The 14,661-nt window shown below is 40.6% G+C and overlaps 1 protein-coding gene across 1 annotated transcript; it reads left to right on the top strand.

Moving 5' to 3' along the window:
• The first annotated feature begins 1,196 nt into the window (after window positions 1-1,196).
• LOC130594855 (beta-microseminoprotein-like) lies at window positions 1,197-3,678 on the top strand. The gene is made up of 4 exons (XM_057401097.1): window positions 1,197-1,214; window positions 1,383-1,470; window positions 2,171-2,273; window positions 3,400-3,678. Exons 1-4 carry the CDS (start codon window positions 1,197-1,199, stop codon window positions 3,527-3,529), a joined length of 339 nt encoding a protein of 112 aa, XP_057257080.1. The 3' UTR covers window positions 3,530-3,678.
• Window positions 3,679-14,661: the final 10,983 nt, after the last annotated feature.

Here is a 14,661-nt window from a genome sequence, read left to right as displayed (position 1 = left end):
GATACCTCAAGAGACTATACTTATCCTGCCACTGCCCCTTTTATTCCAAAACCCCACTTCCAGTGCAGCTTTGCTTCCTTCAGTGGAAGCTAGCAAGTTCAGCCATACCAATCAAGGTGTCTAATTAAAATCAGGTGTGCTGAAAGAGCCAAATTAATGCAACTCATTATTCTGGGAATACTTTGGTAACTTCTAAAACTTGTTATGCCTGTGCTCCAATTCAGGCAAGCGTTGAATCCCTACAGCCCTTGATATACCCACTGGGATCTGTGCTAGTTTTCCTGGCTGGTTTTGAGTTGCAGCCTCACATACTGTGTGCTGCAGCAGTCTAATACCTGAACACCTATGGCAAGATTTGTATTGAAAGAAATGTCCTCATTTCAGCATTGCACGAAGAGCACTGCTATTTGTGTCAGAAGCTGCGTTAGAGGCAGGGCAAGCATACACTGAAAGAAAACTAGAACTTTTTCTTTCTTTGCCTCCCTCAACCCTTAGCATTACTGATGTTGCTTTCAGGAAAGGAGCCATGAGTCACAATCATCATGACTTTTATGTTCATTTCTGGGCTGAGACAATACACAGCTCATCTCACTTTTGCTGCCGAAAAAGTACTATCTGGTTGTGGTGATCTGCCTCTGTTTCCTGGGCGTGGGCCTTCAGCAACTGGAAGATACAAATTAACAACTAGTCCCTGCAGGTCACTAAATATGGACAAAGTAATATGTCTTATATAAAATAATTGAAATTAAAATAAATCAGACTGAGAACAGTGGACTTTCCACACTACTGCCCTGTATGAATAGCCTGCCCTATACCTGGGGGCGATCTCCCTGTAGCAGGTCAGCTGAACAATAGTGTCCTGCTGCCTTGCATAGCAGGTGCCCTTTCCCCATGTTCCTTGGTGGCCTGCCAGTTCTGGAGGCTTAGCTTTCTGGGAATCAGCCCCTTCCACTGACACCAATGCTGATGTGGAGTAACTAGTCTGTCTACTGGAGTTTTTTCAGATTTACACCAGCACAATGGAGATCAAGATGCCAATGCAAGACTTTTTTGAGGTGCCACCTTCTGATTGATGATTGGAACAGGTTAAAGTGTCCATTGGCACCCAGGGTGCTCACATTTACGTCACCTCCCTTTGCACCGATCATTGTTTCCTCACTGTATATAAAAGCACTACTCTTTGTTATGAAGAGTGAATGACCCATGCAAGTATGGTAAGTTAGCAGCTTATAGTGTGTGTTTGTGTATGTACCCTGGAAGTATTTTATATTCTCAGTTTCTTGGGAACAGTAGGATTCATCCTTAATTCTGTGCAAGTTAGTCTGCTAGACCTTTGAAAAAAGATATCTAATTTTAAAGAAAGATACTTTTTTCTCTTTTAGAAATTCTTGCTGCTTTTTTGCTCGATCCTTCTCTTCTCAGGGACTCTGTGTGATGCTCGCTGTTACTTCAGACCAGCCAGCAAATATGGTAAGAATAGCAAATCTACTAGACATCCTAAAAGCATTAATTCAGAGATTCAAAGCCCCCCCCCCCCTTTTTTTTTTCTTAGAAATGTTGGAATAGTATGATACAATCTTTGCTGAGAAATGTTCCAAACAGCTGCATACTCAGGAATCAACCTGGAAGCATCTCTGGACACACAGAAGCTTTATCTCAGTTCCTCTAGGCTGATGTGTAAATGAAATCGCCCATGTGGCAAAAACCATGTACTTTTGAGCAGCCTTGACTAACCTGAGGGGGGTACTTGACATTAAAATTAAATCAAAGACAACACAGCTGGTGTTTAAGTTCAGTTTAGAAGACCAAGTTGAAGTCTAGTAAGAGGGAGAAGGGAGAAACTGAAGTCTAGACCTATGTGATCAGTGTGAGAAAGGGCAGAAAGATCCTACCATAGTCATAATCTAAGGCATTTGTCGTATCCATTGAAAGAGCAGAGCAATACTCTGTGGTATCTGGTTGCTACCACTTTATTATGCCATGCCATGCACTCATGCACACTAGATATGGTATCTTTTCTGCAGAGTACTGGGTTAGATTCTTCCTTGGTGTGACTCTATGAAAATTAATGCTCTGATTGCTAGTCCACAAACATAAGACTGTGGTCTATGTCTACTGATAACTGTTCACATTGATCTACTGACTATAATTTTCTGGTGTGTACATGCAGGGTGCCTTTCAAACAGAAACCTCTATGTTTTTGGTGCGGTATGGAAGACTGATGATTGTTACCAATGCAAGTGTAAGATGACTGCAATGATTTGCTGCAGCTTGTAAGTTCACCCAAATTATTGTTTGCTTATTCAGGAACTGGTTGAAATGTTCAGACTTAAAAAGCCTCACAGAAAATGTGCATTGGAATTTCATACTTACATGAGCAAAATTCCTTTTCCTGTTTTCCAGTTAGCTTTGATCAGGACCAAGCAGAATAATCTGGCAAACTCATAGACTTCTTTGGGAAGAAACAAAATGAAACACAGTAAAGATCTTTCCAGCACACAGCTCTTCCTCATCACCTAGTCCTTCTTTTGATTCTGGTACAAACTGGGTGTATGTTTCCCTTTAGCCTCTGTTTTCTTCCTCCTATTCAGCAGATTGTCTCCAGATATCTAAAAATCCCGCAACATTCATACCTGTGGGATTCTGCTGCTCTGCACCAGCCCAGTGGCCTGCCTGCAAGCATCTAGTCAGGCCAGAGCTGATCCAAATTCTACCCATGCTGCCAAGAACCCACTCTTCATCAGGACACACATGCCCTGCTCTGATAATTTGCTTTCTAAATCTTCTCATGTGTTCCTGCCTGATGAATGGCAGGTGACACATCAAGGAGAGCTGTGTCTTCCTGACTATAGTGGTATGACCTGATTATACACCCAGAAGGCTGGAAAAATTCTTCGAGTGAGGGAGAAAGAGTTCTGTAAATGATCTGTGCGGAAGGGTACAATCCAAGGACCCCTTGGTGGGAAATAGTCCTGGCTGTCCTCAGCATAGGAGGGAGGGAGCTGTCCTGTGCTGAGAAGAGGCTTGGCTGGGAGGTATTCATGCTGGGGTGATTCAGCAGTCTTTAAATGGTTTGTTATTATCAGGAAAATTTTAGTTTGAATGAGGAAGACAGAATCAATTCCTATTTTGTCACTGCACGGACATCTAAACAGATCTCTAACAGACTGACCAGTGAGAACTGCATTTGAACCAGAACAAGCATTGGGAAATCATTTCATCTGTAAACAATTATGATCAGGGCTCTGTATTCCTCCTATGATAATCCATAGTGCTTGTATTAATGAAATCCATGAACCAAATCAAACCATGATTGCTTCAGGATGGCTGTGGCTCAGAGAACATCCTCCTCAGTCCATGTCTTGGCTGCTGATTTCTCTTTGCCTTTCTCAATTACAGGGTTTTAATCCCCAAGAACTATGACAGGGTGAACTGTATTGGCCTATTCCACAAGAAAAGCTGTTCCATTCGAGTGGTGAAGAAGACTAATCCTGACATAAGCTGCAAAGTCTATAATGGAATTGGTTAAGACCACGATGTGTTTTTCCTCTTCTGCACCTACCCCAGAAGTTGAATGTGCTCTGGATCTCTCCTTCAGAGGAAAGCAGCAAAGCAACATGACTTCAGGAGTTTGCCTTGTGCCTTTCACAGCTCTAATTGTGCCACATCTGTCTCATTTCTGACACTAGATGGTTTGTCTTATAACATACACATTTCTAACCAAGCTTTACCACAGATAACTTTATGACTTTTTTCCTGTTGGGATCCAGAGTTAAATAAATTTTCACATATATCAAATCACTGCTTTTCCTTCTATGGAGTCACTGTTTGGTCTTCTTGAAAACAGAATAATTCATGGTGTCTGTAAATGTTTGTAAGTGTAATTATTGATTTAGAAATTATCTAGCTTTTAGAGTATATGTAAATTTTTGCCAGACAAACTGATTCATTATGCTATTACGCTCATTGACATTCCCCCACAGATGTGTATACTAGTAGAATAGGATAAAACAGAGCAGAAAACAGCCCTTTGAAAGCTCCCTCCTCCTCTGGTGCCTTGTGTAGATCAATCTATTAGTGCAAACAAGGGAACATTTTCTCCAGGAGATGACTGGTATATTACAAAAAACGTAAGCCCATGCCTGAGAGTCCAACCTACTGCAAAGTAATGCTATATAAATAGCTCTGTAGTCTTCCATATCAGGGTAGAGTTTCCTGTAATAATCTTATTTGGATCGAAGTCCACTGACAAACAACCCCATGAAAGCTGTTTGTACAGAAAACCTAGACTATTAAACATGTTTAGCCAATAGACCTTGGGTACTATACTGTGCCTGGTGCAAAGTCCATGAAAATGGTTTATATGAGAAATATCCTATAAACATATTTAGACAATATTAAGAGCAATTATAACAAGAGTACAGTACAGCTTAAAAGGCCCAAATAAATCATTTGAGTGCATTCAGTTTATTCAGCACTGGAATCACAGGTGTTCTCTTCTGTCTTTCCTCTATCTTGCTGAAGTGTATTACAACAAAATATTTCAGCTGATGGTAACAACTTTTCTTTAATATCTATTTTAGAAAAACCCAGTCAAATGGTCTATTTTCCAGTGCAGTGCTGAGAGTATACAAGTAGAAAACCTGCACATACTAGGGAAAACAGCTTACCAGTGGTTAAGGAAAAAGCATCCACAGCTCCAGGCACTACCAGAAAGTCATTAAGGTGATTCCAGGAAGCAGGTGAAGTTAGAAATACAGCTGTGGTTTCTTAAATTTTGGCCCTCAGGATTAGTTAGAACTAACTAACAGCAGCTCACTTTGACAATATTCCCCTGTAACTTCTTAAAAGTAATGGAGTGGGCATCACTGCAGTTGACTATAGCCCTTCCCACCTGTGAGTAGCAGACACTGGAGGGGCCCTCACTTTTCTGCTTGTTGAGGGTGGATCAGATGATTTCACCCAGTTATATGTATATATGAGGAGATTGATACAGATTAGATGTAGATATAGATATAAGGGATCATACTATCAGCTTCCTAGGTGCCAGAGGCATTTATAATGGCCTGCCTAGGGGACCCTGAGTATCAGGGCTACTTTTCTGAAGGCTTGAACACCATTTAAGCAGTTCAGAAAAATCCCTGGGAAGATACCTCCATTTCATAGCTCACTCCATGGAAACAGGGTAATGAGAAAATTGGAGAAGGCTGAAAATGATTAAAATACTTATTGTAATTCAGAGAGAGTTAGAGATTCTCACAAAATAAAACCAAATCAAACTTGTGCAAAATGCTTACAGGGATGCCATGTAGACCTGATAAGCTTAGCACACACTTGGACTATGTACTCTTCCATGGTACATTTTATCCGTATGCTTTCAGCATTAAGTACCTAGTACTATTCTTTGTGGATGCTGTTTACTCACTGTTTAACGGTACCAGACAGAGCAGGACTCCAGATGCTAGAACACAATTAGATTTGCTAAGTGTACTGTAGGAGATCTGGCCCCTGAAATTCCATGTTCAAAGGAAAGAAGGAGACAGAGTGTCAAGGCTCCATCTGTGAAGGCTGATATGGTTGAAGTCTTGACAAGACACTGGAGGAGCCCCTCAAAGCATCCAGAGTGCAACTGTAATCCCACTGCTGTGACAATTCTGTCACTCCCAAGGAAATGCTTAATTGCCCCCAATGAATGTTTGTTAGTAGAGGCCTTACTGTCACCATAACAACTTGCAGGAAGGAGTTATTTGCCCAGAGCAGGGAAGACTATTTCCCCATGCACCTGTGCCCCCTTGAAACACAGTCTCCATGGAGTCCACCTGTAATAAACATAGACATGCAATATGTAATAAATAGGTAATAAAAATAAAGACAGTTCCACTCTGCCTTCCCGTAAGAGTAGCACATGTTGCAGACAGAGTGGGAGCAAGTCTTCTCACTGCTCTGTGCATAGTAGGACAGCCGCATGTCAGCTACAGTTTCTTTACTTCATTCCGTATCAACAGCACACAGGAGATGGTTCTTTGGTTGGTAGAATCAATGCAAGACTACTGATATGAACAGAAACAGCATCTCCCTTATGAGGAAAGACTGAGGGAGCTGGGTCTCTATAGTTTGGAGAAGAGGAGACTGAGGGGTGACCTTATAAGTGTCTATAAATATATAAAGGGGGAGTGTCACGAGGATGGAGCCAGGCTCTACTCAGTGGCAAACAATGATAGGACAAGGGGTAATGGGTACAAACTGGAACACAAGAGGTTCCACTTAAACTTGAGAGGAAACTTCTTCTCAGTGAGGGTGACGGAACACTGGAACAGGCTGCCCAGGGAGGTTGTGGAGTCTCCTTCCCTGGAGACATTCAAAACCCGCCTGGACACATTCCTGTGTAACATTATCTAGGTGTTCCTGCTCCGGCAGGGGGATTGGACTAGATGATCTTTCGAGGTCCCTTCCAATCTCTAACATACTGTGATACTGTGATACATACTGTGATACTGCTTGTGCGTTTTGCATGAGCCTTAATGGGTCAGGATCCTCACAGCTACTCTCCACAGATACATGCTCAGTACTCTCCATTGTATAGTGAAATTAAACATGGCCAGATTCAAACCAACCAGCTTGGGTGCCAGCATCCTTTTCAGCAAGGTGCTGCGCCAAGCCTAGAAGACCCACCTCTATGAGGAAACAGCATCTACATCTTTGTCTTGGTGCTGTTCTCACTCCAAACTAGCTACAGTTTTTTTCCCTCTATGCTACAGTCTAGACAACTACTGCATGGCAGCTCCAGCTCTGCAACATCTCCTAGCTTACACTCAGTGACTGCTGTGTGCATGCAAGTCCCAGGTACACCAACTAGGGAAGGGTTGGAATGACCCAGGTACTGTTCCCACGTTATCTTTTAATAGTGAGCATTTTCACCCTGCAGTTTGGACACGATGTGGAAAGAATTTGTGTGTAACAGGACTCTAATGCAGCCCCATTCACCTCATCAAAAAGTGGCCAGAACCTTACTACAGTTGCTCATCCTAAAAATCTGTCAAGAAGAAAGTCCCAGATGCCATAGCAAAATATTGGTGGTTAGGGATCATTTCTTCATCTGTGGGCAGCAGAGCCTTGAGCAGTCTTTCAGGAACAGTGCTACACCTATTCTCTGTTGACTTTAAGAAGAGAGCAGATGCTAATTTCCTAGTTTGCAGTCTCTGCTCACATGTCTGTATTGTCACAATAAAAGTGACATGGCGTATCTTTAGATGTTTGGAAGGTGTGAAGACTAGCTAAGGAATACTGCAAGCTGAGAGGGTCGAGAACAGCTTCACAAATCAAAATAGCCCTCAGTAAAAGAACTTTCTGTTTCCTAGCGGTCTTCCTCCCATTTCTTTAATGCTTTGAACAGCAGAACAAATAAACGTATGATAAATAAATTAAGGAAGAAACAGAAATGAACAGGCCAGCTAAGTAAATAATTTTAGCATTTCTGGCTCCAATAAGATAGGAAGTTTCTACTTCCTAAGGAACTGGCAAGAGTCTAAATACCTATGTGGGCTGATGCTTTCTCAGCTGGAGCACAAACTTCATGTTCTCTTCCCTAACCAGATCAGAAAAGTCATCTCCTTCTGAGTCGCCTGGCTGAAAGGGAAATGCTGGGATATGGGGTGCTGGTTCAAACCAGCTGGTAAATAAAGCTCGTGAAAAGGAGGCTGCAAAAAATAAGTAATACAAAATAAGAAGCAGCTCAAGCATTCCTGAAGAAAGAATCAGTCACTAAGGACAACACTCCAGCTTATACCATTCATTACACAGATTCTGTTTTATGCTTCTTGGCATCTTGAGACATAAAAAAATGCTAAAATAGGCTAGAAAGACCTTAAATAATCCTGCTTCTGCTTTGCTTATTTCTCTAATGACGAAAGATGTCAACTGAGATCTTGAAGTAGATGAGCAGAAAAAGAGCTGGTATCAGAAAAAATAAAAGAAAGAAAGAATACAGTACAAATGAAAAATTATTCCCACAGTTAGTTTAGTCGATAAGAGCTGGTAAGTTTAATTGATAAGAGCTAGTACTTATTTTGATATTGAAATGTTTGATTTCTGTTGACATACTACATGCCTACAAATGAAAACACCCATTTACTACAACTACTCATCATACCTTTAGAAGGGCCCCATAATAGCATTAGCCACTGGGCTAGATAAGCAGACCACAGCTTAAACGCCACTTTAAGTAAAAACTGAAATTAGGTTATTCTATTACAGCCTTTGGAAATAGTCTGTTTGCGTATTTTCCCAATTCTTGAGAAAAATTTGCAATTCTGATTTCTGCCTTGTTTTTTTTTTTTCACGAGGAAGACCTGGGAAAAAAGAAAGGCAAACTGGCATTTCTACAGTTCTTTCTTTTCCTCTGCTTCCATCTTGCCTCAGTGCTCTTGCATTTCTGAGTTATTTGGCTGGATAACAGTGTACCTCTTCCACTTCACAATTTCAGGAATTGCAGCCTGGATCATTCTAAAATAAAACTTCAGTATCAGTCTGTGATGGAATGGAAAAATTGAGAAAACCAATACTGGCAACCTTTTCATACTTATGAGGCAAAATTCTCTTTGAGCCCTACAGAAATCTTGGCTCAGCATGGAGAACAGGATTAGGCTCTGTTCCTGTATGATGTCCCTTTGGTTCACAAGCTTCCAATCGAGTGCACACTTGTGTGCAGCACAAGTGCATGACGCGCTTCAGATAACTTCATAGATCTTTGCTGAAATCGCTATTCCTCTCAAGTGTCTGTAGAATTTCTACATTTATGTAACAGCAGAGGGAGCCAGAACTTCAAAGTCAGACCGTAATCATAAAGCAGAATTCATTGGCTAAACTGAAGGGAGGGAAGGAAGGAGGGCTGGAGAGAGAGGGAGGGAGAGAGATGCCATCCAAATTACCTACAGAAACAGTGAGGAGAGCTCTTCTGGATTGATAGGATACAGAAGATCTTACTTTGCTGCTACAACGCTCCTTCTTTCTTCCAAGATAGAAATATGCAGCAGCAGCAGCAGTGATTTTCTCAGTCAATAACAGGTAAGGATTCTCTAAATTGTCTACTTCAGACTGATAAATGTTCTGGTAACTTTACCAAAGTCATCACTTTTGATTGTAAAAAAAAAAAGCAGGAGACTATGTTTGACAAATGGATCCAGTCTGACTTGTTATGGAAGGTCCAACTCTTGTATCTACTAAGCTGAGCTTTGCAACCTTTCAGGGTGCAAGGAGGAGCTTCTTGGGGATCTTTGGGGTTCAGGTGTGCTCCTTGCCACCTTTCAGTGTGACAGAAAGCCTTCCTGGTTACCATGGGTCACTGGGAAACACTTCTTATCTCCTAGTTCCTGAGACTTCTTGTTCCTCACACAACCCATACAGTTTCTGGCAGTACACGCCATGTTGCTCTCTAGATATCCTAACTGGCTGTCTCCTAAGGCGCCCTTTACAATGATTTAAGGATTCACCACCTCCTTAATAAGGTCACCTTTATAAAAAGAATGTTTTTCTTTTGGGTACAGGATAAGTCATAATGGCCTTTACTCTTAAGGAATAAGGGACTAAGTGCCATTCTCTAGTCTGCTGACCATTTTACCTTTGCCAGTCACATTTTACCCTTCTTAACTGGCTCTGTATCTTTAGTATGGTTATTAGGAATTTGACCAAGAAATAAAAAGTTGGAGTAGGTGCTCTTGTAAAGTTTCCCTGATTTCTGCAGTATCAAATCTCATAAGTTCATAACCTCTAAAAGGTTTCATTCTGAAAATATGAAGCTGTGAGAGGGTGGGAAAATATTCCCTTTCCTAGGCATATATACCATCTCCCAATATTATAGACTTGTAACATGTTAATACACACAAGTCATTCTATACCCTAAATTATGCAGGGTTTAGAAATTTTTAACATATATAGCTTTTTCAGTGACCTAAGGTAGCTGCTTACAATATTTTTGTAACACAGAGTTAAACAAAGATGGAGAGTCCACCATTAAACTTCATTGTACAAAATCCCTTACGCATTTTAAATTGTTGTAGGATGCCTGTGCATACTTGGTGGCAGGATTCCTCTTCTAGTTCAGTGTTGCCTTCCTGGAAACCTGTGATGATAGCCAGATGATTTATAACCTTTCTGTAGGATACAAGGCTAAACAGGGCAAATCTATTTTACTGACAGAACATCACTGCCAGTGAAAAGGGGATACCACTGTTATCACCATTTCCTCAATTAACACCTGCAATATGAATTTCAGAGTTCTGTTAAATCTTTCCACTGCTACTTTGTTTCTAGTTTCTAAGAGGAAGACAACAGCTGCTGTACTCCAGATAATTGCTATAACTGTTTAAATAAGTAACACAATCACTTCATGTCTTTAGGAATTACTTCTCTCAGGAATTCTTATGGTCTGAGGGCAGCAAACATGACTTGAGCGAACAGTCAAGTTCTAAGCCAGTTAAACAACTGCTTCTAAGTACCAGATAATGAAGCCAAAAATTGTGAACTTTTTTTTCTTAGACTTATATCTGATGTCGAAATTGATACATATTGACCACCACAGACAGGTGTGGAGACTGGTTTTGTTACAGGGAGGGGTTGATCGTGATTAGCTTTGCAAGAATGATACACCCTTTCCCAGTGAGTACATAGAGCACAGCATCAGTAGTAGTCTCTTGCTTTATCCTGCATTTTTATACAGAGGTTTTCGTAGGATGTCTTGAATCCAGAGGTCTTTCAAAAGGGCAGTCATGCATTAACTGCTTGGGGCTACATTGTTTAGAAATCTCTTTGAAACCCACTGGGTGTTTCATTTTCTTCACAGATCCATCTCTTCAAATTCCCTTTACTTCGAAGAATTTTCCTAGGAAATGCAGGATAAGCCCCTGGAACAAGGCTTTCAGGCTGCCTAGTGATTGTCCGTTTCCTTCTTTTTCAGACAACCTGTGTTATATTTGTTAGTTCAGAAGGCTGTGTTCTTCAGTAAGACGAACCCTTCACACCTTGCCTACTCTTCTTCCTTGTTTTTAACACAGACAGCAGAGTTATAAATGTGTATAAAGATGTGAGTGGGGAATTTAACTTACACTAAAAAGAAATCTGAAAGTTCCTTCCTTTTTACTTCTGTATCCTGTTAATTTGCTTCAGACTTTTGTGACACTTGCTTTTTAGATAAATGATCTCATCCTGCATCAGAGAAAAACACCCTTGTATTTTGATCATCTTAGCTTTTGTTACTGATCTCTTCCCTAAAGTTCATCAGGGGTTCTGAACAGGAGTACACTTTCCTCTTTAAAAAATAAACAAGCAATATCAAAAATAATCCAGCCTTTCCCTGCACTCAGCAAACTGATTTGGAAAGCATGCTTGTTACTCCTACAGGCCAAGAAAGTATTGCTTCACTTTCTGGACACAAAAGTCTGGGGTTTTTTAGCCAATAAAAGTTCTGCTATATTTTACTGGGTAATTGACAAGCCTTTGATACAGTGAGGTGACTAACACTTTTGTTCCCAGTGCATTGGTGATTCAGTATACAAGTTAACATTTGATTCAGATATCTAACCAGAGTATGTTTACACACTGCTTATTACTGGCTCTTAATTTAGACCAAACTGAATGGCCTCAAATACCTGGGGATAACACAGCTTTTGGCAGCGACTAACCTTGAGAATCTACAATCTGAGGAGACCATAGTAGGGTGCATAAGGTCATTGCAGCATTTATTTTTCTATAGCTACTTTTTATATTATGGTTGCTGGAATAAGAGACACAGAGAACTATGGACCTAAGTGACCTAGGCTCTGACTTTTCCCAAGACATCAAGTTGGCAGGCAGTTTTATGTACTGCATAGTGCACCACAGGTTCCCTTGAAACACTGGAAAACTCATACCTCACCTCTCTCTGTTCTCTTATTTGTGATAAGAGGGTGATCCTTACTTGCCTTAGGGCAGTACCAGCAGCATGAATGTCCAGGAAGTGCTTGACAGTTACCTCTTGGAGGACACCATGGAATGCAAGGTGCTAAAAGAGTGAGCTCTTAACCCAACAAAATGCATTGCTGAGCCTTCAGAGATGCTTTTTACCCCCACAGTGTTTGCCATTTCCCACAAACACATAGACATGCTCTGCCTTCGGCATTCTTCTTGGGAATGTGCCCCTTAATGCTCTGGGATCTGGATTCTGCTTTTCTGGTGGCTCCACTTCTTTTCTGTGTTGCTACAACTTTATAGTTCACCTCACCTCACTGACACCTCAGCATGTTCAAAAGTGACTGGGACCCTTGACAGGGTTTACTTTGTGTGGCACAGATGTTTGTAATAACTCAGCACACATTTTTCAAGCAACAAAGAGAACCATGTGTTTGTTGTTGAGGATACTGTAGCTAAGGACACCAGGATTAGACTGTAGTAAAAAGCTGGTGCGTTTATTTACAGTGGAGTCTGTTTGTCCTGTCCAAATGCCAAGACAGAGCTCCTTTGACTAGTACCAAACAATACTGGGGGATACGTATCCCTTTGCTCTGTTTTGTTTCCAGCATCTCCACTGGCCAGCAATCACTAAAAGCTAAGGGGCTGGCTGATGGTTTTTTATTCTATACCAATTTTCAAACCAAAACAGACCAACATACCCTCCTCATATGTAACAATGCAATCTATACATCATCGTTGTTGCTTCTTTTAGTTACATTAAAAAAATCAATCTGTTCACACAGTTTGAATAACAAGACAAAAGAGAGTGGACAGATTCATATCTACATCTACAATTTGGAAGTTTTCCTTTGCCTTCTTTAATTAAGATTTAAACTACCGAGGAAAGAAAAGACCGAGAGGAAGAAAGTTTATTATATTTTCCTCATGTGACTATCCTGACTGTCTCAGATAGAGGGATAGAGATAGATAAATCAAGAGGTCTAACAAACAACAAAAGAATTCACTGTTCTAATTTTTTGCTAATCAAGCAAGAACAGGAATCCCAAAATATCTTTTTATTTACTGTATACTATTGCCTTTGTTAGTCTCTAAGATGCAACACCTCTAGAAGCATACAGTAAAATTCATAACAAGAAAGTCGAACAAACAAAAAAGTGTAGGATGAGGGATGCTTTTTTGTACAGTACTGGTTACCTTTACACATGCAGTTGCTCAGCAATAAATGGTACTAAAACAAAGTGATAAGCTCACTATAGCATTTTATTTATGCATTCATATCTTGACCACTTGTTTTTATGAAGCTCAGAAGTTTTTCACAACCCCACAAACTTATTTGAGTGGCATTTTATTGCTGAGGAAAGAGTCATGCAATGGGTAAATCGTGTTGTGCCCAAAGTATTTATTTACTTTTCACATTACAAACCTTTGTACAGCACAAAACTGCCTCTGGTCTGAGGAGAACTCCCAGCAGAGTCAGACTGTTTTTTTCCCTTTGATTCCTGGAAATAGACCATTTGGACTTCAGGGTCAGGATTATAAAGCAGTCTATGGCAGATAATGAGAGCAGCCCAGGAGCTATTTGGCAGAGTCCAGCCATTCCTGTGGCTGAGGTTCTTAAAGTGTGCAGCCTCTGTTAACTCTATAGGTTTAGCTCCTTGACACCTCATTGAAAGTCCCAGCTCAGGGCTTGCAACAGTGGTTAAGAAGCAGACCCATCCACCTGTGCAAGAACAGGAGATGGCACATACTGTTACAACACATGAATTCTATTGGTTAAAAAAAAAAAACAAAACTATGCTGAGGGAGAATCAATAAGAAGCTTCTCACAAGGAACTAAGAGATGTTGTCAAAATCATCCACTCTTAGAGCCAAAATCAGGAAGCTGGATTATATTTCTGACAAACCTTGTGATGGCCATATTAGACACCCAGAGGGAGACATTAGTGCTTCATGGGCACTGGAGTTCATCCAGGATTAGAAAGCAGGAAATTTGGACTGCAGTTCCCATGACCTATCACAGCTGTGCAGAAGCTGAAGAATGCTGAAATGATTCTGAATTATTTTAGACTTCATCAAATTGTCCCACATTATCCTTCCTGAGGATATGAGCCTGAATTTTTGCATGGTGATTGTCTCAAGGAAATGTGTGTTCTGACTGCAGTCACAAATGCATTTTACAGATTAACTCACATAAGACGTTTTAGTGTTGGCTTTATGCACCTAATATGCCTTTTAACATTGATGTTTAACTCAGCTGAAGGTAAATGCAGCCCCACAATGTGTCTTCTGCTCAGTTCTGAATTGCCAACACCAGTTGCAATCACCAATTTTTTCCCCTAAATGTGTTTTAATCCAGGTTTCCTGAATCACCACTCTACTGCATGTAGATGTTCAAGGGACTGCACTGAATTAAATGATGAATTTAAGGTGTTTTTAAATCCATGGAACATCCTTACAAAGAGTAAAACCAGTCATAATCCAGTAGAGTTGCACTGAAGCAAAGGCTTCCATTTTATGATCTAATGAACTATATAAATGGAAGTAGCAGAATATACACAGAATCCCTGGTGTGTGTTTCCCTGTCTCCCCCCCGCTCCCTTTTAACTCGTGTCTAATTGCATAACTAAGCAATCTTTTTTCTTTTCCTTTGCAGATAAACCCAGATTTTCCACAGCTGAACAGAACACAGAAAACACTTTTTGGACTGGCTAGAGAAGA

Source organism: Pezoporus wallicus, unplaced genomic scaffold, assembly GCF_028554395.1.
Source record: "Pezoporus wallicus isolate ANWC-B61680 ecotype Strahan unplaced genomic scaffold, APGP_CSIRO_Pwel_v1 contig_5524, whole genome shotgun sequence".
NCBI classification, from domain to species: Eukaryota; Metazoa; Chordata; class Aves; order Psittaciformes; family Psittacidae; genus Pezoporus; species Pezoporus wallicus.
This window is presented reverse-complemented; position numbering and strand designations above follow the sequence as displayed.